General features: G+C 43.4%; 1 protein-coding gene and 1 non-coding gene across 3 annotated transcripts in view; both read left to right on the forward strand.

Annotated features, from left to right (window-relative positions):
- Positions 1-25,973, forward strand: part of LOC145361062 (DENN domain-containing protein 1B-like) — a 60,632-nt gene continuing 34,659 nt past the window's right edge. For both annotated transcript variants that reach the window (XM_080216624.1, XM_080216626.1), the window contains exons 1-5: positions 1-166; positions 9,947-10,008; positions 20,149-20,192; positions 22,322-22,371; positions 23,801-23,920. In XM_080216624.1, the coding sequence (XP_080072750.1) occupies positions 150-166; positions 9,947-10,008; positions 20,149-20,192; positions 22,322-22,371; positions 23,801-23,920 (293 nt within the window). In that variant the 5' untranslated portion in view covers positions 1-149. The remainder of the gene's footprint in view (positions 167-9,946; positions 10,009-20,148; positions 20,193-22,321; positions 22,372-23,800; positions 23,921-25,973) is intronic.
- On the forward strand, positions 6,741-6,939 carry LOC145361145 (U2 spliceosomal RNA). The gene has a single exon (XR_013889807.1). It is a non-coding gene; the product is annotated as a U2 spliceosomal RNA (small nuclear RNA).

Below are 25,973 nucleotides of genomic sequence, written 5' to 3' on the forward strand. Positions count from 1 at the left end.
GCTGTCAAATGTAATAACTCAGTACAAGGCACCCTTGCACCATCCCCTTACCATCTCCCGACTTCCAGCTCTTCCCAAACTCCATGATCTATCCAAATCCAGACTAGGATTCTTTACAGCTGAGAACACTGGTGGCCATGTAGAAAACCATGGGATCCAGGATCAAGTAAGAAACTCAACCACTTTCAATACGATTACAAGATTGCAACACTCTCTTTATTTTGTCTGTTGTATTTCTTTCCTTCTGTGCTATTGCTGTGTTCCGTTGGTGCTTGCGTAAAAGTTAATTGTTTGAAGAGAAATCGGGGTTTGAAGGGAAGGAGCTAAAACCACGATTTAGCTGATGCTTGAGTCAACAGGTGGTTTTATACAGTTGAAGTGAATTGAAATAATTATTTTCTTAGTCTCATTTTTAACTTCTTTGCTAATGCTTTAACTTTTGGAAACATATGGCTAGTGAAGGTCCAGGAGAGGATAATGTTGCCTACACACCTGGGATTAAGTCTGTACAAGAGATTAAGTGATAACAAAATGGTTGCTATAAAGGAAGTTAATGTGAGGTTCGTACCTTCACTGAAAACCTAACACTGGCTTGTGATCTGATGGATGTAAATTATTCTCAACTTTGTGCTGTTATATGTAGCTGTTTCACCCCAGGTTCTACAACACAGATCAACTCAATAATCTGACCGAAACGTGTTCTTCATAAATCTAAATCATCACTCTCAGAAAGTAAGAAGCTTTAAAATAGCACAAAGCGGATGTTGAACAAACACAATGAGGTTGTTTGTAAGCAACTGTTTCATCCAATTTTGATGGTGAGGTTTGTGGATATTATCTAGCCCGTTGTATACTATCTCTAAATCGCTGCTTAACTAGTGTTAATCCAACATATACCAACTAAGTCTATAAAGGTTGAAAATGAAAGATCCTAAGAATGGAAAAAGTGAAAAGAGAAACATTTTTACCTTTTCTGTTTCTAACTTTAATAGATTTGTATGATTAAGCTGGATCTGATGAAGACACTGGTTAAATCTTGCGAGAAGTCTCCTTTCTGTGTCTGGATCTCCCCTCAGTCCCTTTAGACCAGGCCATTTTCTTTGAATGGTTTTTACTCCAGCAGGTCCAAGCTTGGCTACTTCCCATTTGGACTGTTTGGTCCATTTATGTTCCATCTGTTTTTTTTTAACAAAGTTCCGCCAACGTTCGCATCCCTGTCCTTTCTTATGCAGGTCCGAATCAGAGTTTTAACACTGTGACTCAGCTCAAGAGATTTTCTTGCTTCATTAGTTTTGATCGCATTTCCTTTCATTGAGTTGTGGCTTTTTAGTGCCAATCAGCTTTTCTTTCAAAGTTGTTACACAAAAAACGTTTTAGGGTTACCAGTTTAGTAGATTCCTGCAGATCACAACTAGTTTCAAGCAACAATACTAAGCTAAGTAGATACACCATATTAGGAATTAAAAAACAGGAAACACCATAAAACTACAGATCACAACAAACCCATGAAATGCTCCCGACACTCCATCCAAGATTTGAACACATTGCCCTCGTCCATGTTGTTTCGTATCCTGTGTGTGAATTGACCAAACTATAACCTCAGTGTGAAAACCAGTGACATGGGGATTCTTCTCACCAGTATTGTTGTTGTATGTGCTGTGTCTGTCTTCTGGCCACTCAATTAGTCTTTATATTAGTTCAGTAATCAAAAGGCGTTAAACTGGTCCATTACATGCTGTGTGGTGCCAACACAGGTGGTTATAGGTAGTGTCCCTGCAAGAATTTCTGGGTTTACATCCCACTGCAAGACTTGATGGCTGATTGAAAATGCGTTTATGATGTAGCCAAATAGATCAGGTATCAACTCATGAAGAGAACCATAAAATCCTTAGAGTGCAGAAGGTGACCATCATTTGGCCCATCGAGTCTGCACCAACTCTCCGAAAGAGCATCTTACTCAGGCCTTATCCTCGTAACCCACATAATTACCCTGGCTAATCCACCTAACCAACACACCTTTCGACACTAAGGGATAATTTAGCTTGATCAATCCCCCTAACTTGCGCATCTTTGGACTGTGGCAGAAAACTGGAGCACCCAGAGGAAACCAGCACAGAAATGGGGAGAATGTGGAAACTCCACATGGTCACCCAAAGCCGAAATTGAACCCGGGTCCCTGTTATAGTGAGGCAGCGGTCCAACCAGCATGCTGACATCTTTACTTCTCCTGCTATTGTGCCAATAGTAGGAGAAATTCCAGGTCAAGCAGATTATGCAAAGAAATTGGAGTTTCTGTTACCACTATCTGTAATGATGTGGAAATGCTGGTGTTGGACAGTAAGAAGTCTCACATCACTATCTGTCAGTCTAGACTACAGCATGCATGTAAAAGTGTATCTTGCCACAGCAACCTGGTATAGGTTGGACCTACCTTCGGGCAAAGATTCAATAAGATGTGCTATCATGACCAGGAACATAGTAGATTGGGGCAACTTCCCCATCAAAGAGGAATAATTAGGAATCTTGTCAGGCAAGATGTAACACCTGCCCTTTGACCTCCTCCTGAGCATTCAAGGCTACAAACACTGCTTCCAGGTGAAGCCAACGAGTCATCTGTATGTCTTTCAACTTAGTCTACTGCATTTGCTGCTCACAATGCGGTCCCGATGAGTTAGAGAAACTAAATGTAGACTGGGTGGCCGCTTTGCATTACATCTCCAGTGAAACACAACACAAACTGGAAGAAAAACACCCTATCTTCCAATTAGACACTTTACAATCTTTGGGGCTGAATTAAACAAATTCAAATCATGAACTCAGCCCCCATTTTAATATCTTTTTCCCAACTCACAATACAGGACCAGGCTGCAACCTGGTCTTAAGTTTTGTTTTCACAGAGCACTGACCCCTGTTCTGCAATAGCACATTTTGCATCTAACCTTTATGTCACTATTAGCATTTGTTTTAGTATTTAATTACCATGACTGTTCCCTTTGTTTTGTGTCCATGACAGCCTTGTCAAATCTCTCCTGAGCTCCCACCTAACCCATTTTACTCCATCTGATCCAGCCACTCGCTTCAACAATATAAATCCCATCAAATTTCTAACTCTCTTCAGCTCTGAAGAAGTCATACGGACACTAAACATTAACTCTGTTTCTCTTTCCAATGATGCTGCCAGACCTGCTGAGTTTTTCTACCATTTTCTGTTTTTACAAGCAGGAGCATGAGACTTGTGCAGTTTCCTATAAGAGTGGAGCTGGGTGCTTCCTCACCTGAATAATGATTAAATGAGGGAAAACCTGCTGGCTTAGTTAACAAGTAACTGAGTCCCATAGAATACTGATTTGTTTCATGGGTTTTGTTGATTTACCCCATCTTGGCCAGCCTGGAATGGATAATCAAAATTGGTCCTGTTCTAGGAACATGGAAGTCTCCTAATTTGGTTCCTAGTAATCCCAGAAGGGAGATTCCTGGTCAACCATGTTTGACATGGAATGGTACCCTTAGGCCTTAACCATCTGTTCCTCACAGACCATGCCTAACTTGGATAAATAGAACCCCTGAAGGAAGGTATGGGTTAGGTTTCCCTTAACCCCAACCTATCCTGGTCTCACCAACCCTGGGCTACCCGCCTTCAATAATTTTGAGCAGCTTCCCATCAAGAAGATTGAGCTGATCTAACGTAAATAGCTATCCCTTCTTTCCTCTCCAGAACTGTACCCTGCAAGAGGTAAGCATCTTCAGTTTCACTGCCCAAACTTTACTGGGTCAGCCAATCAGGTTTGCAATGCTGATGTTCCCCATGGAAAGAGAGGAAAATTCAGGCAGGGTTCCAGCATCTGTTTCTGACAAATAATCCTGGCATGTAAATGAAGAGATCTTTGCTGTGTAAGAGTATCAAAGTAAATGGACTAAGGTGTGTAAATGGGTTGAGGTACCGATCAGCTATAACCTAGTTGAACAGAGAAACTGGGGCAGGAGAATATTTGTAATCAAGATAGGATTAGAATGATTGGTTAAAGAGAAACCAAAAAAGAAAATGCTGGAAAATCTCAGCAGGTCTGGCAGCATCTGTGAGGAGAGAAAAAAGCTGATGTTTTGAGTCCAGATGACCCAAGGCTGGATCTTCCACATTCAGAACAAATTCAAAGCATGAACTCAGCCCCCATTTTAATATTTTTTTCCCAACCCACAATACCTACAGGACCAGGCTGCAGCCTGGTCTTAAGTTTTGTTTTCACAGAGCACTTAGATACTCAGGATCACTTCAAGTTTGACAGCTGTGCTTTTAGCTGCCATGATCCAAAGCTCTGGAATTCCTACCCTGCATACCTCTGACTCTTTGTTTCCCTTCTTTAAGAAACTACTTAAAACCAATATATTTTAACCAAGGTTTTGGTCATCATTTGGTCTTCCTCTGCTGCCATCAGACCTTTGAATGGTCCTACCTTGCACTAAGTTCATCTTTCTCTACACCCTAGCTATGACTGTAGCATTCTGCACTCTCTTTGTTCCTTCTCTGTGCTTTGTCTGTATAGCATGCAAGAAACAATATTTTTCATTGTATACTAATACATACGACCATAATAAATATATCAAAATCACATCATCTGATCCATCTCCTTAAGTGGTTTGGTGTCATAGTTTTTGTTTGATGTTTTGTTACGTCAAGGCACTATGCATATATATTTATCAGTTGTTGTGAGCTTATGAAGTGTGGAAACTAAGAAACTGCAAAAGAACTTTAATAAAATATGTCTTCAAGAAGGTTTAGGCTTTGTTAGCTTGACAAGTACGTTGTGCTGTTCCTTAGACTTGTGAGCTTATGGAATAAAAGGGACAGTAGCAACAGCAAAATTGACTGATCAACAGGAAAGAAAGTAATGGTTCATGGATGCTTTTCAGGCTGGAGGAAGGTTTGTAATGGAGTTGCCCAGGGGTCTTTGCTTTCCCTGATATATATGGATTAATAATCTAGACTTGCTATAAAGGGAATAATTTTAAAATTTGCTGTCCATGCAAAACTTGGAAGCATTGTAAACTGTGAGGAATACAATGCTGAACTTCAAAAGGATGTGAACATGTTGGTGGAATGGGCGACAGGTGATAGATGAGGTTCAATGCGGAGAAATATGAGATGATACAATTTGGTAGGAAGGACATGGAGATACAGTATAAATTAAAGGGTGTAAGTCGAAAAGGGTTTCAGGAGCAGACAGACCTGGGTAAATGCATAAATTATTAAAGGTGGCAGGGCAGGATGAGAGAGCAATGAATAAAGCACATAATATCCTAGGATTTATTGATAGAGTACAAGAGCAAGAACATTAGATTGAGCTTGTATGAGACACCGATTAGGCCTCAGCTGGAGTATTGCATCCAGTTCTGGGCTCCACATTTAAGAAGGATGCGAAGGCATTGGAGAGAGTGCAGAAGGGGTTGACAAGAATAGTTTCAGGGATGAGAAACTGCTGTTGTGAAGATAGATTGGAGAAATTAGGACTCTTTTTTCCTCAGAGGAAAGAAAGCTGAGAGATCTGATAGAGATATTCAAAATCATGCGAGGTTTGGACAGCGTAGATAGGAAGAAACTGTCTTCATTGGTGGAAGGATCCAGAATAAGAGGTCACAAATTTAAAATAATTGGCAAAAGAAGCAAAAGTCATATGAGAAAAAACACCTTCACATATTGAATGGTTAGGGTCTGGAATGCACTGCCTGACAGTGTGATGTTGTCAGGTTCAATCGAGGCATTTCAGAAGGTATTACATGATTATGGGTGGCATGGTGGTTAGCACTGCTGCCTTATAGTGCTAGAGACCTGGGTTCAATTCCCAGCTTGGGTCACTGTGTGGAGTTTGCACATTCTCTCTGTGTCTGCATGGGTTTCCTCCAGGTGCTCTGGTTTCTTCCCATACTCCAAAGATGTGTGCTTTAGGTGGATTGGCCATGCTAAATTGATCCTTAGTGTCAAAGAGATTAGCAGGGTAAATATGTGAGGTTGTGCATGGGATTGTGTTGGTGCAGGCTCAATGGGCCAATTGGCCTCCTTCTGTGTTGTAGGGATTCTATGATTATGTGAAAATAAACAACGTGCATAGTTATGGGGAGAAAGCGGGAGAATGGCCTCACAGCACCAGGAACATGAGGGATCAAGCTTGGCCAGATGTAGAAACTTCAAGACATGCGACAACTGCACAGTGGCACAGCACTGCTGCCTCATATTGCCAGACACCCAGGTTCGATTCCAGTCTTGAGAGTTTGCACATTCTCCCCGTGTCTGTGTGGGTTTCCTCTGGGTGCTCCAGTTTCCTCCCACAATCCAAAGATGCGCAGGTTAGGTGGATTGACCATGGTAAAATGTGCAGGGATAAGGTGGGGTGGGGGAAGTAAGATGTACTTTTGGACAGTCATTTCAGACTTGATGGGCTGAACGGCCTCTTTCTGCATTATAGGGATTCTATTGAGACCAAAGTAGTAATCTGAGAAATGAGTGTTATAGAATAGCAGGAAAGGACAGAGAGATTAAGTCTAAGGCTGCACTAATACTCAAGACTGGATGTTACAAAAATAACAGAAAGATAAAACTAAAGGCTCTGTAACTGAATGTGTGTAATATTTGTATCAAAGTAAATGGACTGATTGCGCACATTGAAGTAAATAAATATAATCTAATAGCCCTGACGGAGATATGGCTGCAAAATAACAAGGATTGGATTCTGAATATTGAAGGATATATCACTTCTCAGCCTTTTGGCTAAGATCAACTGTAGTATCGACATGCTGTGCTTGGTTGAAGTCATTAGGTTATATCTTAGCTTCATTTGAAGCAATTTTTAAAAGCGGCATCTCAGCCTTTTGACTAAGATGCAAATGAGATCAAGCCTTGGAGGAGGAGCTATGCCTACTCCAATCAGCTTGGATCATGTAGATCAAGCCCCAGACAGGAGGTGAGAGCCCTGTCTTGGTCCTGTCTTGACAGCTTGGATCAGGAATGTCTCAACTTGTTTTGATTGAATTGGAATAAAAACAAAAAAAAATGACATTCAAGAGCAAGGTAAGGGTGGAGGGGTGGCCCTGTTGATCAAGGCTGGCATTACTATGAGATATAGATGAATTTGGTTCAGGAGATCAGAATGTAATATTGGGTTAGGGGGAGAGGAGAAATAGTAGGGGAAAGAAGTCTCTAGAGGGAGTGGTATACAAGAAAAGAATATTGGGTATTTATTGGGCAATAATATTGAGTATTAATCACATGTAATTTTAAATATGAACTGGAAAAAATGATTAGCAGTAGTGGCCTGGATGAAGAGTTTGTCGAATACTTTTGAAACAGCTTCTTAGAGTAACATGTTCTGGAACCAACCAGAAAACAGGTTACATTAGACTTGGTATGATGAAGAAGGGTAGGATAAACTATGAAGCTGGGCTAGCGCTTAATATAAAAAAGGATAGCAAAAGTTTTTATAAATACATAAAAAGGAAGAGGCTGACTAGGGTGAACGTTGGACCCTTAGACGATGAGAGGGGGGACTTAGTGGTAGGGGATGGGGAAATGGCTGAGGCCTTGAATAACTTTTTTGTTTCGGTCTTCATGGAGGAGGACATGAATAATTTGCCGGGTGTTAGCGATGGAAAGATGGTAGGAGTGGAGGGCCTGAATGACATTATTGTTACTAGAGAGGCAGTGCTCGACACACTGGAGGGACTGATTGTGGACAAGTCCCCAGGACCAGATGGAATGCATCCAAGGGTTCTGAAAGAAATGGCAGAGGTGATAGTGGATGCCTTGGTGATTATTTTCCAAACGTCGCTGGATCCCGGGGAAGTGCCAGAAGATTGGAAAACGGCTAATGTTGCGCCATTGTTTAAGAAGGGTGGCAGGCAAAAGGCGGGGAACTATAGGCCGGTTAGTTTAACGTCTGTTGTAGGAAAAATGTTAGAATCCGTGATCAAGGAGAAAATAGCGAGGCATCTTGAGGAGAATTGTTTGGTAGAGCAGACGCAGCACGGTTTCGTTAAGGGGAAGTCGTGTCTGACGAATTTATTGGAGTTCTATGAGGATGTGTCTAGGGCGGTGGATAGAGGAGAGCCGATGGATGTGGTGTTTCTTGATTTTCAGAAGGCGTTTGACAAGGTGCCTCACAAGAGGTTATTACAGAAGGTCAGGAGGCATGGAGTTGGGGGTAGGGTGTTAGCGTGGATAGAGGATTGGCTGTCAAATAGGAGGCAGAGAGTGGGGGTCAATGGGTGCTATTCGGATTGGCAGTTGGTGACTAGTGGAGTGCCCCAGGGGTCGGTGCTGGGGCCTCAGCTATTACCATTTATATAGATGATCTGGAGGAGGGAACCGAGTGTATGGTGTCGAAATTTGCTGATGACACCAAGATTGGTGGAATGGCAAATTGTGCAGAGGGTGTGGAGAGTCTGCAGAAGGATCTAGATAGGCTGAGCGAGTGGGCCAGGAATTGGCGAATGGAATTTAATGTTGGCAAATGTGAGGTTGTCCACTTTGGTAGGAATAATGGTAGGAAGGACTATTACTTACGTGGTGAAAAACTGCAGCATGCGACGGTGCAGAGGGACCTCGGGGTCCTTGTGCATGAGTCGCAAAAACCCAGCTTGCAGGTGCAGCAGGTGGTCAGGAAGGCGAATGGGATGCTGGCCTTCAAAGCGAGGAGGATTGAATATAAAAGTAGGGAGGTCTTGCTGCAGCTGTACAGGGCACTGGTGAGGCTGCAGCTGGAGTACTGTGTGCAGTTTTGGTCGCCACACTTACGCAAGGATATTTTGGCCTTGGAGGGAGTGCAGAGGAGGTTTACTAGGCTGATACCGGAGTTGAGGGGGTTGAACTATGAGGAGAGGCTGAATAAACTAGGCTTGTACTCGTTAGAGTTTAGAAGAATAAGGGGAGATCTCATTGAGACATATAAGATGATGAATGCGATGGATAGGATAGAGGTGGAGAGGCTCTTCCCACTCAGAAAGGACAGTAGGACTAGAGGGCACAGCCTCAAGATAAAGGGGGGAGCGGTTTAGAACGGAGTTGAGGAGGAACTTCTTCACTCAAAGGGTGGTGAATCTCTGGAATTCTCTGCCCGTTGAGGTGGTGGAGGCTGCCTCGCTAAATATATTTAAGACGCGGGTTGATGGGTTTTTGATGAGAGAGGGGATTAAGGGTTATGGGGAGAGGGCAGGAATGTGGAACTGAGCCACGACAGATCAGCCATGATCTTATTGAATGGCGGGGCAGGCTCGAGGGGCTGGATGGCCTACTCCTGCTCCTATTTCTTATGTTCTTATGTATTATCTAATGTGACAAGAATAATTAATGATATAATAGTGAAGGTAGCAGCAACGACAACATGATTGAATTTTACATCTGGGTTGAAAAGGAAAAGGCCAGTTAGACTAACTTAGGAAAAATGTTAGAAGCTATTATTGTTGAAGTTATGGCAGGGCATTTAGAAAAATTCAAGGCAATCAGGCAGAGTCAACATGGTTTTGTGAAAAGGAAATTGTGTTTAACCAATTTATTGGCGTTCTTGGAAGGAATCACATGTGCTATGGATAAAGGGAAACCAGTAATGTACTGTACTTAAATTTCCAGATGGCATTTGCTAAGCAGACAAGATGGGCCAAATGGCCTCCTTCTTTCTGTAATAATTCTGTAATTTTGTAGTTTAACTCTTTATTTTCCACCATGATGCAGTTTGCTAACCAGTGATTCCTCTATGTCAACATGAGAGTTAGTGTGTGTGTGGGATTATGTGATGGAATGCGTGTTAGGGTCTTCTGAGATAACTCCAAGTTTCCTAATTGTTGAGTTACCATAGGGCAGCCTGGGATCTTGTACCCTCTTGAGTCGGTGCTCCAGGAGAGATGACTTGCTCTTCCAGATTAGCAACGACTTAACCAATGTCTTTTCAATTTATATTTTTAGACCAAGCCCAGAAAGGACATTTGAGTTGTTTATCGAGGCCTCGTGTCCAAAATCAGACGTTGGTGAGTAAAATGTTGTCCAACCTTAAATTTATCGTCAGATGTTCTCATGAAGTGAATATAGATGAGAGCACTTGATCCAATCCAACTCACTTTTGCAAAAAAGTCCCTCTTCCTCTACTTACCATCTATTCCTTACTTTGGAGCAAGAAGAGGTAATTCAGCCCCTCAATCCTGTTCTGTCTCTCAATTTAAACATGACTGTTCTGTAATTGAACTCCATTTCCCTGCTTTTCATTCACTGCTTTGATACCATTACCTCACAAACATCTACTGACCTTCATCTTGGAAACTCTTACTCCTCCACATTTACCATCTTTTGGGGAGAGGGATTTATGGATTTCCACTGCCTCACTGTGGAGAGGTGCTTCCAGACTGGAATTTCGATCTTGTTCTGAATTCCCCAGCCCCACCAGAGGAAATGCTTTCTGTATATCTATCCTATTGAATCCTGTTTCTCATTTTGAAAAACTCCAATAAAATCACCCCTCTTCTAAATTCTAGGAAATATGAGCCAAGATTTAACCCTTTAATCCCAGATATCATCTCAGTGAATACTACATATCCTCTGAGAAGACCAATATTATATCCAGTGTCCAGAACTGAGCACAATGGAGTCTGACCAAAGCTCTGTATACCCATGCATAATTTCCTCCCTTTTATTAATTCCCAGCCTATTTGACATGCAGGCTAATATTTCATTAGGCTTTTAATGTTTTTTTGTGCCTGTACTCTAGTTTTCAGTAATTAGTGTAACTGGACATCCAAATCCCTCCATTCATCCATTGTGTCACCAATAAGAAAATATTCCAAGTTGTTTTTCTCAATTTAACTTCAGTATTCTCTATATAGAGTTCCACCTGCTTTTCCAATTCACCTAACCTGTCTGTGTCCTTGGCAAATTCCTGCTCTGTTCTATATCATTTACATGTTTCTTAACTTAATATCATCTGTTAACATGAATATATAATTTTCAGAGAATGAACCTTTTATCTCTACTTAGTGAGACAAATTTTCATCTGAGTGTGGAGGCATGTTTTAGTGCACAGAAAGCCACACTTTTCTTTAGAGGAAATCTAATTTTCCTTCACATTCCCAACCCGCTGCAGTTTCCTCTAGCTATTTTGCAAATTAGAAATGCCTCATGTGAAAAACATTCACCCATTCCCACTGAGCTTGTGTTCCCCATTTTAAATGGGGGATGAAAATCTAATTTCCCTCCGCAAAATATTTTCATCTGGTAGTGTAGGGTTCTGGAAACCCATTAAAAGCACACCACGTTTAAGAGTTTGTGAAGAAAATGGAAAGTCTGTACTCCATTGCTGTATTGGAATTACTGTAGAATGCAAGTCCTTACAGCTAATCTGCTATTCAAGTCTTAAACGTGCAGACAGTGTGAGTGGAGATAGCATAAAGCATAGGTGTGTACTGTTTCCAGACAGGACAGTAAGTGAGATGTTGCAAGTTCAGGCAAGTCATGGCAGTTACAGATAGTGTGACGTGAGCCCAAGATCCCAGTTGAGGCCGTCCTCATGTGTGCGGAACTTGGCTTTCAGTTTCTGCTCAGCGACTCTGCGCTGTCGTATGTCGTGAAGACTGCCTTGGATGTGACTAGTGCGGTAGACAGAGGGGAACTGGTGGATGTGGTGTTTCTCGATTTTCAAAAGGCGTTTGATAAGGTGCCGCACAAAAGGTTGCTTCAGAAGGTTAGGGGGCATGGAGTTGGGGGTAAGGTGTTAGCGTGGATAGAGGATTGGTTGTCTAATAGGAGGCAGAGAGTTGGTATCAATGGGTGCTATTCTGGTTGGCGGTTGGTGACTAGTGGAGTGCTGCAGGGATTGGCGCTGGGGCCTCAGCTATTTACCATTTATATAGATGATCTGGAAGAGGGGGCTGATTGTAGGGTAACGAAATTTGCTGATGACACGGAGATGAGTGGTAAAGCAAATTGCACGGAGGGTGTGGAAAGTCTGCAGAGGGATCTGGATAGGCTGAGCGAGTGGGCGAGGACCTGGCAGATGGAGTACAATGTCAGCAAGTGTGAGGTTATCCACTTTGGCAGGAATAATAGTAGGAGGGAGTACTATTTAAAGGGTGAAAAGCTGCAGCATGCTACGGTGCAGAGGGACCTGGGGGTCCTTGTGCATGAGTCGCAAAAACCCAGTCAGCAGGTACAGCAGGTGATCAAGAAGGCGAATGGGATGCTGGCCTTTATAGCGAGGGGGATAGAATATAAAAGCAGGGAGGTCTTGCTGCAACTGTACAGGGCATTGGGGAGGCCGCAGCTGGAGTACTGTGTGCAGTTTTGGTTGCCGCACTTGCGCAAGGATATTTTGGCCTTGGAGGGAGTGCAGAGGAGGTTCACTAGGCTGATACCGGAGATGAGGGGGTTGGACTATGAAGAGAGACTAAATAGACTGGGTCTGTACTCGTTGGAGTTTAGAAGGATGAGGGGGGATCTTATAGAGACGTATAAGATAACGAAAGGGATGGATAGGGTAGAGGTAGAGAGATTATTCCCGCTCCGAGAGGACAGCAGGACTAGAGGGCACAGCCTCAAGATAAGGGGGGGGTGCAGTTTAGAACAGAGTTGAGGAGGAACTTCTTCACTCAAAGGGTGGTGAATCTCTGGAATTCTCTGCCCGTTGAAGTGGTGGAGGCTACCTCGCTACATATATTTAAGACACGGGTAGATAGGTTTTTGGTAGGCAGGGAATTAAGGGGAGAAAGCGGGAAAGTGGAACTGATCCACTTCAGATCAGCCATGATCTTATTAAATGGCGGGGCAGGCTCGAAGGGCTAGATGGCCTACTCCTGCTCCTACTTCTTATGTTCTTATTATGTTCTTATTGGAGAATATTTATCCGAAGGTCAGAGGCTGAACGCTTATGACCACTGAAGTGTTCGCCAACAGGAAGGGAACAGTCTTGCCTGATGATTGTCGAGCGGTGTTCATTCATCCATTGTTGTAGCATCTGCATGGTCTCCCCAATGTACCATGTCTCGGGGCATCCTATCCTGTAGCGTATCAGGTAATCAACGTTGGCCGAGTTGCAAGAATATGTGCCATGTACCTGGTGGATGGTGTTCTCACGTGAGATGATGCATCCATGTCGCTGATGATACTCTTTGATGACATCAACAAGTTCCACCCCACCATCAGACTCACCATGGACTATTCTCTGGAATCGGCTGCATTCTTGGACACACACATCTCCATACGGACGGTCACTTCAGCACCTCACTGTACCGCAAGCCCACAGATAACCTCATGATGCTCCACTTCTCCAGCTTCCACCCTAAACACGTTAAAGAAGCCATCCCCTACGGACAAGCCCTCTTTGTACACAGGATCTGCTCAGGTGAAGAGGATCACAACAGACACCTCCAGATGCTGAAAGATGCGCTCATAAGAACAGGATATGGCGCTCGACCCATCAATCGACAGTTCCAACACGCCACAGCGAAAAACCGTACCGACCTCCTCAGAAGACAAACACGGAACACAATAGACAGAGTATCCTTCGTCATCCAGTACTTCCCCGGAGCAGAGGAGCTATGACATCTTATCCAGAGTCTTCAACATGTCATTGATGAAGACGACATCTCGCCAGGGCCATTCCCACGCCCCCACTTTTTGCCTTTGAACAACCGCACAACCTCAGACAGACCACTGTCCGCAACAAACTACCCAGCCTTCAGGAGAACAGTGACCACAACACCACACAACCCTGCCACAGCAACCTCTGCAAGATGTGCCAGATCATTGACACGGATGCCATGTCGCTGCTAGAAAGATGCCGAGGGAGACCAGAGAATTCCACCCAGTGTGACATAGGGGCATAGGAGGGACATGGGTTGGCATCAGGACAAATGAGGTGTTGGGTGACATGAGGGATGGATGGCAGGTTGAGGGGGCTGAGGGGTGAGTTTAGGGGCCTTTAAACAACTTTGGGAGCTAGGTTGTTATGTTGAAGAACATTGAAGGGCTTTTTAACCAGCCTGCCTCCACATCGACAGTTTTGACAGACTCCTCACGCCTCGCAAAATGCACTATGAACCTGACCCCTTTGTGAAATGACATAACTCCCCTCTTAACCCTTCTTAGGGGCGGCACAGTAGCACAGTGGTTAGCACTCCTACTTCACAGCACCCGGGACCCCGGCTCAATTCCCGGCTTGGGTCACTGTCTGTGTGTAGTTTGCATGTTCCCCCCGTGTCTGTGTGGGTTTCCTCTTGGTGTTCCGTTTCCTCCCACATTCTGAAAGACATGCTGGCTAGGTGCATTGACCTGAACAGGCGCTGGACTGTGGCAACTAGGGGAATTTCACAGTAACTTCATTACAGTGTAAGCCTTATTTGTGACTAATAAATAAACTTTAAAGCCACACATGGGGCAGGTGTGCATTATGGGTAGGTTGGGTTTTCTTGAGCCCAGTGAAAATGTGGCCTTCTGTCCCTATTACAATCAATTACCAACCCATAAAACAGGTGACCTCTAATTCTCTCTTTCACTAATACATGATTGTTGGTAATGATTTGAACTCGTTTTAACAGTTTCCTAGTGGAAAGTCGGGCAGCCAATGACCATCTCCTGAAATGAGGTTGATGGTGGGTTTCTGGGAGTTTCTCACTTTCAAGACCCAGAAGGTTGAGGCATCTGCAGCAACATTACAGAGACAAACAGATTGCAGCAATGAACAGCGTTAATGGCAGATAGATTGTAGAGAAAGACAGTATTAAATCTGAGACATTTCTTGCAAAGGAGTGATTTTTCTGTCAGTTCTACTTTGCTCTTCCTATCACTGGTTGCGAGTGTTGACCTATGGAACCTGACTATTTCCCAAGTCAATGTCTGTGCACATACATCCCAGTCACCGTAGTGGGTCAGATCTCAAACAGTAATGAGACGGACTATAGGAAAGAGGTAGAGAATCTGGTGAACTGGTGAAACAACAATAATTTCTCCCTCAGTGTCAACAAAACAAAGGAGATAATCATCAACTTCAGGAAGCTTAGTAGAATGCATGTCCCTGTCTACATCAATGGGGATGAAGTAGAAATGGTGTCCAGATCACCAACAACCTGTCCTGGTCCCTCCACACTGATGCTAGAGTTATGAAAGCCCACCAACGCCTCTATTTTCTCCGGAGGCTGAAGAAATTTGGCATGTCCGCTACAATTCTGACCAACTTTTACAGAAGTTCCATAGAAAGCATTTTTTCTGATTGCATCACAGCTTGGTATGGGTCCTGCTCTGTCCAAGACCACAAGAAACTACAAAGGGTCATGAATGTAGCCCAGTCCATCATGTAAACCAGCCTCCCATTCATTGACTCTGTCTACACTGCCCGCTACCTTGGAAAAGCAGCCAGCATAATCAAGGACCCCACACACCCAAGTTGTGCTCTCTCCCACCTTCTTCTGTTAGGGAAAAGATACAAAGGTCTGAGGTCATGTATCAACCAACTCGAGAACAGCTTCTTTCCTGCTGCCATCAGACTTTTGAATGGACCTACCTCATATTATGTTGATCTTTCTCTATACCCTAGCTATGACCGTAACACTACATTCTGCACCCTCTCCTTTCATTCTGTACGTATGGTGTGCTTTGCCTGTACAGTGTGCAGGAAACAACATTTTTCACTGTATGCTAATAGATGTGACAATAATAAATCAAATCAAACAGAGGTCACGTAATAGCAACCATAGAAGGAGCTGGGCTGGATTCTCTTCCTTACCCTATCTCGCAGGGGTTGGTTTAAACATGAGGCAGTGTTCTGGGCAATCTGATGATTAACTTCATCAACGTCAAACTTAAAAGAATTTAATGAAGTTGAACGTTCCATTGAGAAAGATTGGAAGAAAATGGCGGAACAGCAAATTGTACCAATTGTATTTTTTTTATTCTTTCATGGGATTTTGGTGTCACTGGCTGGGCCAGCGTTTGTTGACCATCCGTAATTGCCCTCAAATTGAGTGGCTTGCTGGGTCATTTCAGAGGGCATTTAAGAGTCAGCCATATTGTTATGGAATCACATGTAGGTTAGACCAGGTAAGGATGACAGATTTCCTTCCTTATAGAACAACAACTCTTTATTCCTGAAAGGCTGTGGAAATTGACAGCGACCACGATCAGGCTTGGCTACAAAGCCTCGTGTTGTTAACTAGCTGCCATGTGGATTCATACAGAAAAGGTGTGAAGAAAATCAGGAAGAGGAGATTAAAATAACATGTACTTTTATTTGAAAATGAGAACACATGAAGTCCATTCAGCCCCTCAAGCAGGTTCTGTCATTTTGTTAGGTCGTATCTAAACCTCAATTTCATTTATCCACCTTAGCTCCATATCCCTTGATACCCTGACCTAACAAAATCCACAAATTAGAATCTTGAAAGCTCCATTTGAGCCCCACAGCCTTGTAGGGAGAGAATTCCAGATTTCCACTATGCTTTTGTGTTCAAATGTAGTTCCCCATTCTGAACTCTAAGTCTAATTTTAAGATTTCGCCCACTAGAGGACATAGTTTCTCTTTACCTGCCCCATTGTATCCTTTCATTTTTAAGTACTTCTATCAGATCACTCTCAATCTTCTAAACTCAAAGGAACAAAAGCCTGGCCTGGCCTCACTGCTTAACTGTCTAAGCCTGTTAGGCCTGACATGATATACCTTAAAATCGTGGCTTCTGAGTGTAAATGGGGCGGAGCAAGTGCACTGGTGTGGTTGAGCAACTACCAAATGGTACAGGAAACAAGTTTGCACGGCCTCAGCATTCTCGAAATGCACTCTTTCCTCTCATGATCATGTTAGGGGTTGGCTTAAATCTAGTAACTTTTTCAAACAATAATAATGTCTAATTTTCCAAACTGGCAGCATAAACATCAAAGGGGCAGTTACTATCAGCATATTTTTAACTAACTCTAATCAGCATATTTTCAATCACATTCTCCCTTCAGTGAATTTTGTAGGTGCTGCACACTCTGTGCTTCCTTGCCCTTTGTCAAGGCGTGAGGCTTCACAGCCCAAATTCCCATCCTCACCATAAGCCAACATTTTGTGAAACATAAAACCTGATGAAAAGCATGTCCTGCAGCATCCCACTCATTAGTATAATGACTGCCCAGGTCAGTCACTCAGTGGAACAGTCTCCTATCTCAATGCAGCCCTGGGGAAATCTGTGATCTCTCTCTCTCTCTTTCCTTGCTTGTGGGGAAAGTAGGAGGTAAGAAGTTGCAGGGTGTGTAACCTAATAAAGAGACAGCCCTACTTGCTCCCACACAATCATTTTAAAATGAGCACTCTTTTTTTATAATCCCTCCATGATCTTGCCATTTCTCCATCTCTGTAATCTCTGCCATTTCCTTGAGATTTCTGCGAATCTCTAATTCTGGCCTTTCACACACACCCAATTTCCATTGTTCCACCACTAGTGACTGTGTTTTCTGCATCTTAAGCTCTAGAATTCCTTTTCTAAAAACCTCTTTGCCCCTTTCTCCTTTGAGACACTCCTTAAAATCCCTCTTGATTTCCTGTTTTAAATGCATTTATTTAGCCCAGTGTTGAATTTTATTTGTTAACTCTCTGGCAACAATGTTTTACAATGTTGAAAGTGCTTGCATAAATGTAAATTATTATTGTGACATATAAAGTAGGAAGATTCCAGTGTCAATCCTCAGTCTGTACTGAGTGAAGTTGGCTTCAGCCATGGTGACAGCAAAGGCAGAGCAATTGACTTTACTGCAATTCATCTCCGAAGCCCAAAGCTCAGAATACTGAGAACTGGATAGGTACTGGAAAGCATAGATATGTGGACAGGATTTCTTTAGCAATGATGCCTTCTGTAGTCAAACAGCCAGTTAATGCTTATTCATAAATATAGAAAGACCACAGACATGGGGAAGAGGGGAAAAAAATCTGAAGGCACCAGAAGAGGTGGCGTGGTCCTGCGGTTGTGGGTTCAGAGTCTCTCTCAGTCTCTGACTCCTTTCTGCAGATTGGAATTTTTAAAACAGTTGTGCTGAAGCCACAAGTTTCCTGCTGAACTCATCATCAGGTCAATATGCAAAGGTCAGAAAAGCCATGCACAAAATATAACCTCCATAATTTAGGAGGCGGATTGTCAGCTTACAGAAGTGTTTGTTACTGGAGTGTGGGCCACATGCTAATAGGGGACGGGATGACAAGGCAGGACGTGTAGCTCAGACAAAAACAGAATCACGTTCCAGTTAATAAGCAGCCCCATCTTGTATTAAACCACATCCTGTCTGCTAGGAAACAGGCCCAATTCTCTGCTAGTACAGTGCAGGATTGGTCACAAATGCTTCACATTGTATGTGGTTTTACCCCTTTTCTTCCCTCCTCTCCTGCAAGTGTTGACTCTTGGTGCAGAGAGATGTACTGGGACGGACAACCTTTGGAATCCAGACCATTTGCCAATTAATGCTGTTTCCAAAGAATGCAATCCACAAGCACTAAACAGGGACTATTCGCACAGTTACTAGGTATAGCAGTCTTCCTATCATTGTCTGTTTTAATACTGAAAGCTGCTGACAATGAAGATTGAAGGTGTCAATTATAGGTTGAACAGGCTAGTTGTGAGTAGTAACAGTAGATGTAGCTAAGCTGAGATTTCCAAACTCTGATCCTGAATCTTATGACTCCTGATCTGTGTGAATGCATATCATACCCAGCTCTGCATTTGGGGGTACCTATCATTGCACTGAAATCACAAATCTACAGAGACCGAAGTGAGGTAGAGGTACAGTATTCAGGGGAGAAGAATAAAAATGGAGAACAATTGCAGAGAGAAGCAGGTAAGAGAATTGGCGTAATGAAGAGGTGAAGGTGATATAGAGGAATGGGTTGAGTAATATAAAGGCCAATTAAGATTCCCTGTTAGGGAAAGAATATCAGCTCATAAAGGAAGCTGAATAATGCTGACAACAGACATGCCATCGGCTGGAGGTTACTGGACTGCTTTGTTGAATTCAATTTCACAACTTGGGATTTGAACCCTCGCCCTGTGGATTTCTCGTCCTGCAACATAACCACAAAGCTATGACGTTATTTAAATTCATGATGCCAAAAGGATCACTAGGAGGGTAGCCAACAGGTTTTTCAGCCAGAGCTTTCCAGCGATTTACACCGGTGGGATTTTGCAGTCCTGCTGATGGCGCACTCCTGCCACAGGTTTCACAGTAGCAAAGGGTGCGTTTAACAGGAAACCCCATTGACAACAGCGGGATCAGAAGATTCCACCTTTGACCAATAGCAGGCTGCCTCCACTGCAGTGAAGCATGGCAGCTTGTGCAGAAGATCCTGCCCTGTATATCTGTATTAGTACATTGCTCTTAACATGTGCTGCAGGCACTGTACCACTCCTAACAAAGATGTCATCCCAACAACAATCTGTGTTTATTGTTAAGATTCAATCTTTTGTATGTGATTTGGGACAGCTTCCACTGTGACACAAACTGAGGAATTCAAGCGTTTTGATCGCATGGAAAAACTTTCCAGCAGTGGATAGTGATCATGAGGAGCAGACATCATTAATGTTTTCTCCCCACCCCTAGTCTTGGACATTGTGTTGCATTTCCCATTTCAACCCAACAAAGTAGATTGGAAATTCCACTAAGTTCCACTGGGTAGCAATAATTACAATCTGATGAAGACTTACTGAACTCCATCCCAAAGAAAGATGTTCTAGACTAGTCTCACTCCCAGAATCATAGGATAATGCAGCATGAAAGGAGACCATTTGGCCCATTTTGCCTGTACTGGTCAGCCTGACTTACCATCCTGCCATGTGATTACAGGCAGGAACACTTTGCTGTGCTGATGGTGTGCCTCCTGGTTTGAAGAGATTGTAATTTGTGGTTGTGTTTTGTGTTGTGCTGCCTCCACGTGTTGATATGACAATGAGCTCAGCAGGAAATTTGCTTCTCCAGCACATCTCCTGTATTTAGGTAAGATAACTGTGATCACCTCCCAACTGTATCTCTATCAAATTAATCAACAGCTTCTTCACTAACTTTCAGTTCTCCTTCCTTACAAAATCCATCTCACGTTGTTTGCAAATCAGGAGGAACAATGATTGTGGTGTATAGGTTGAGTGACTATGGGGCTTATTCTTCCTCCTCAGATCCTGCAGTACTGAGGCAGTTTCCTGAAGACTACAATGACCAAGTAAGTTATACCTTTTATTTCACTCTAATTTGCTGATGAAAAATCTAACTGACTTGTTACTGAACTAATTAACAGTTAGGTCACTGACAGGTCCAGATACTGATGGGTGCTTCACATTCATACTTATTTCGAGTTCCTTGTTAAAAGGATGGGAGTTATATCTGAGTATGAATTCCACAGTGGATTTGAAGACCATTGTTTTGGGTTATGTCACATATTTATTGATTGTGGTGCTGTTTTGTTATCCTCTACATGAATTGGTTTATCATGTGTACACAAAAGATTGATTGGTACTTGGTTTATTGAAAAATCTTCATAGTGGCAGTTGCCAGCTTGTCACGACAATACAAGTAAAACAAATAATCAGAATTTTTAAAATTCTTTTACGGGATGTGGGCATCATTGCCCTTGAGAAGAATGCAAACTCATGACATTGTTATGTGGTAATTCTAATGAGAGGATTCTGCCACAAACAGCAATGCCTGATGCTGTCTGGCTGACTGGTGCTTCTGTACTGTCTCCTAATTTTTTTACAACATAATTGCTGATGTGGGAACTCTTTAATTTCTTCAGTTTTATCCATTTTCCTCCATCTGGTTCTGCTGAAACTTTCTCCAGTTTACCCATCGATTTCTTCTTCAGGTGTGAACCCAGGCAATAAGAGCCCACATTTGACCCTGTATGACCCTTGAATGAGTGTCATGAAACGCTGATGTTAACTGTGGGGGTGTCCTAACTCGGAACACCGGATTGTGGTGGGGTAAAGTTTTCTATTTGGAATGGTGTGAGGAGTCACATGAAACCCCAATGATAAGAACCAGTCTAGTCGTCGTATAACAATTATTAAAGACTATTTATTAAATTAAAGAAAAGACAAATATACCTGAACAGGATCACAGTATTCTAAGACTATCAAGTATATAGAGAGGCATGGTGGCATAGTGCTTAGCGCAGCTGCTTCACAGCACCAGGGACCCGAATTCAATTCCTGGCTTGGGTCACTGCGTGGAGTCTACACGTTCTCCCCATGTTTGCGTGGGTTTCCTCCAAGTGCTTCAATTTCCTTCCACAGTCCAAAAGATGTGCTGGTTAGGTGCCTTGACCACGCTAAATTCTCCCTCAGTGTAATCAAACAGGCGCCAGAGTGTGACGACAAGTTTTCAAAATAACTTAATTGCAGTGTTAATGTAAGCCTACTTGTGATACTAATAAATAAACTTTATATGAATTAGTAAACACATGGTTTATGCATTTACCCACTTGATCCAAAATATACCTATGATCCCTCAACTCCTTCAGACTTCCCCCTTCCCAAACAGCATCCAAATGAAATAAATCTAGAAGTCAAATTAAGCACACAGATCAATGTCTTTTCCTCGCCCAGTGAAGATATTTAAATGCTTTCATGAAGGTTCCTGCATTACCTTGGCTCTAAGATTTAGATGCAGACCTTGTCTCCTGACTAAGTTGTGGATTGGCCTCTCGGGCTATTAGATACGAACTGACCTCTCAGCTGCTAGATGTAAACCAGCCTGCCTTCTTCCGAGAGTGTTGGCAATTATAGAATTTGTTCTTTTTGATTCTTCATTCTGTGGGTTATGCTGTCTGTAACTCAAATTCTTGGACTATAGAAATCAGCATATGGACGCATCCATTGATATCTCAGTCATCTAGGTAAGCTGCTCCCTACTAATGGGATGATTTACTCCTGGTTCTGTCTGGATGCCTGCTACTCTTGTTACTGGGAAAATCAAATCTTTTGAGTGCTGGCTACTCCTGTTGCAAGGCAGATTTCTACCTGTTGCTGCGTCAGACCACATCCTATCATGCCTTGTTAAATTCTTGTTAAATTCTTGTTACAGCTGTTGTTAGGCAGATCCATGACATGAGTTGAAGTATCAGCAGACTATGTAACCAGTGGAGGTGTCACAGTCAAGCATGTCACACACTGCACTGCATCCACAGGCTTGCGGTAGAAGCCACTGGACACCAAACTGAAGTAGGTGTTCAGGGCCCAATTCCAGGGACCTCCTGGCTGTATGTCTCAATATCAAAGTGACCCAGGAACTAATTACTAACCTGATATATCACTGACCACTGTTAATAGACCACTGCTTTTCTTCTCACAGGAATCTCTACGGAGCCTGCCCAAATTCTGCTTCCCTTTCGATGTGGAAAGGTAAGGTCCATGGTTTTAGAGCTGAATGTCTCTCTCACTGCTCCTTGTTGGGGGTCCAAAATCTGAGTTTAGCAACAGTTCCTAATTGAAATCGATTTGGAAGCTGAGCACTCAGTCAATTCCGAGCTGGTACAAACCACCGCACATAGTGATAGGTTAAAGCAGGCTTTAATTTCCTGTCCTTTTTTTACTATTTTACCACCAAAGGTATTTTCCTACTTTATATTCAACCAAAAGATATCGAACCTTGAAATCAGGGGTCATCAATTTAACACTGTCAGGAGGGAAGTGAAGGGGCAGAAAAGTAAAAGGGGAAGAGAGGAGGGAGGGGAGGAAAGAGAAGAGAAGAATGAGAGGGAGGGGTGAAGAGAGAGAAGGAAACCATCTCTTTAGACAGTATTTTTTTGCTTTGTCACAGAGAATGGTTGAGGCCGGGGCCGCTGCATAATTTTATGGAAAGCTGGATCACTTCTTGAAGCAGAGGAAGATGTAGGGCTTTGAGATTGAAGAGGACAAGAATGTGGGAATAGTTTTAAATTGCTATAACAAAGAGCCAACACAGATCAGGTGGCCCGAATGGCTTCTTTCAGCACTGCAAATGTCTATGGACCAATTAAACCCATGAATGATCAGGCTGAGAGGAAACAAGCACAGACAGGCTGATGGGAGGGTGACGAGGGAAGTAAACACTGATGTAGACTGTGTGTTTGATACCAACAACTGCAAAAGCAATTATTTTTCCAGCAATCTCAGTGTTAGGTGCCTACTATATAACAATATAGTCTGATCTGCTCTAGATATTCCATAATTTTAACATCTAACTTGTATAGACTCAGAATGAGTGTGATGGCATGTGTTAGACTTATTTGTTTAACAAGTAGTTTCTGATATGTATCAGTTAAGCTAACTGGGTAAGAGCACATTCACAGTGGGGCTAAGGATGGAGCTTGACTCTGGATTGCTATTCATCAACTTAGCAAAGGTCATCCTCTTTCATTCAGTCCTGGATTACAAATATGTTGCTTGTACGGCTAAGGTTTTGTCTCTGTGAAGACTGATTAAATTTGATTGTTAATTTGTCCTGTTGCAACTCCTTGATGGAGATGAGCCTGATTGGAAGTAAGTTGATAATCCTAAATTCATTGAGGCATAACAATCCAACCAATTCTGCCCTTATCCAAAGAGCACGCACAGAAACCCAACTGCTGCTGCAGTTGCCATCAGGTACCACACAGAATGAGTTTCCTGATTTGTGTGGGTCAAGACATCACGATGATGGAATGGATCTTCAGTGCCATGTGATGGCATAAAACTCTGATGTTGTAATGTTAGAAATCAGATTAGTCTACACAAGGCCCAGTTGGTCATTGGGTTTGAATTCAGATGCTGATGATGAAATGTGAACTCACTGTGTGTTTCTGTTTGACAGGGTATGGGAGAGTTCTGTGGTCCAGCAGTTCACCTTTGTGCTGACGGATATAGATGGCAATCAGCGGTTTGGTTTTTGCAGGCTGACTGGTGGATCAAAGACCTGTATCTGCATCCTCAGGTAGGAGCCAGGACACATATCCTCACAGAACAGGCACTTTGTCAAAGCCAATAAACTAACTTTTAATTCCCAAACAATTTTCAGAATTAACTTCTTTTAAAAATACGAAAGGAGATTTGTATTGTCCTTTTTACCATTTCCTTCAAATCTGCCCTTTGTGTGAAGGTATTAACTCTTACATTCCAGAAACCAGACTCTCTCCAGTACCCAGAGACGCCAACTCCTACACTCCCTATTCCCCAGGCTTTTCCCAGCACCCAGAGACACTGGCCGGGATTCTCTCATCCCGACCTGCTAATTTTTTGGGGGGTTGGGCCAGGAGAATCACATGTGTGCTGATTCACGAAATTTGCGCATGCATTCCCAACGCACGCATCTCCCAGTGTCGGATATCCAGCGCAGTCGGGACCACACTGGAAACTGGTGGGAACACCAGGTAAATTATTTTAATCTTATTTTAATGTGATTTGAATTGATTATTGGGCCCGGGACTGAATTCTCCAGGCCAGTAGCATCTCCCACCCTGCCAGGACAATTTCACTCTGGCGGGATTCAGAATAGCTTTTGGGGAACTAGTGGGAGACCCTGCTGAAGTGAAGGGAAGCAATCACGGCCCCTGGGTGGTCAGGCGGCAGGGGAACTGGTGCCCCTGGGCATGGGCACCCTGGCAGTGCCAGCCTGTGCCCCCGCTCTGCCCAAGGGGAAAAGTGCCCATGTCCAAGGGGCTCCTTGGCACTGTCCATTGGGCATCAGGCAATGCCTAGGGGTGGGCCTAGGGGGCTTGGGGGCAATTGGTGAGGGGGCGGGGTCCTGCTACTACTTTGCATGGGGATCAGTTGGGACTGGAGGGAGACCAGCGATCGGGGTAAGCTGGGGTGGAGGGGAGAGGGGGGCGGTCTGCTTCCCGGTGGGGGGGTCATATATGGAGGGGGGACTTTGGTGCTGGAGATTGGGGCACTCCTTGACTGAAGGGTGGGGTGTGGTCAGGAATGGCCCGAGAGTGCTTGTTGGGGCCTTGATCGGACCATGGGGTGGCAGCAGTGTGGGGGCACCATGCAAAGTGCAGGCTGACAGTTTGGAGTCACTTTGCATACGCAGAATTCCAGAACTGTCAGGCTCTGACATGAATAGGCCCCCACTGACTCCTCCAATCCCCAGATACTATCCAGAACTCAGACTGTTATTCAGGCACCTCCACCTGGCTTGTTGATGAGGAATTTCCAGAAAAAGTTTTCACAGAGCCATTCCTGCACCTGCCCACACATCTATTTGCACCAGATTCAGACTCAGTAAGCATCATCAAATCAGCTGAGGAAGAACACTCAGTGGCAAGGAGATATGAGGATCTAGAAATAAGAGCACGTCATCTGGCTGTTCAATGGGAAGCAATAGAAACTGAAATTTCGATTGAGGCAGTGAAACATTTCCTGGAATATTTCAAATAGAATAGTCACCTGGAAGAAGGGATAGAAGCCTGAGGTTCAGATAATCAAACTTATATATAACTACTTCTCATCGAGACTTCTCCAAATGCTGATTACAGTCAGCAACTTTGAAGGGCAGTGACTGTTGCTGGTCTGGCAATGGGAGACAGTTCAGTGCTAATGGTTTCCCTCAAAAAATACAATGAGATGAACTGTCAGCTAGTTGGTTGTTTGTGCCAGGAAAATGACCAAATTACCAGGAAAACTGCTTGGTCCTTATCAAACACATAGAAACATAGAAGCAGGAGTAATCTATTTGAGCTCGCTCTGCCATTCTCGTTACTCGTTAGAGTTTAGAAGAATGAGGGGAGATCTCATTGAGCCATATAAGATGATGAATGGGATGGATAGGATAGAGGTGGAGAGACTCTTTCCGCTCAGAAAGGACAGTAGGACTAGAGGGCACAGTCTCAAGATAAAGGGGGGGGTGGTTTAGAACGGAGTTGAGGAGGAACTTCTTCACTCAAAGGGTGGTGAATCTCTGGAATTCTCTGCCCGTTGAAGTGGTGGAGGCTGCCTCGCTGAGTATATTTAAGACGCGGGTTGATGGGTTTTTGGTAAGTGAGGGG

Source organism: Carcharhinus amblyrhynchos, chromosome 33 (genome assembly GCF_965287045.1).
Source record: "Carcharhinus amblyrhynchos chromosome 33, sCarAmb.v2.hapA, whole genome shotgun sequence".
Lineage (NCBI taxonomy): Eukaryota > Metazoa > Chordata > Chondrichthyes > Carcharhiniformes > Carcharhinidae > Carcharhinus > Carcharhinus amblyrhynchos.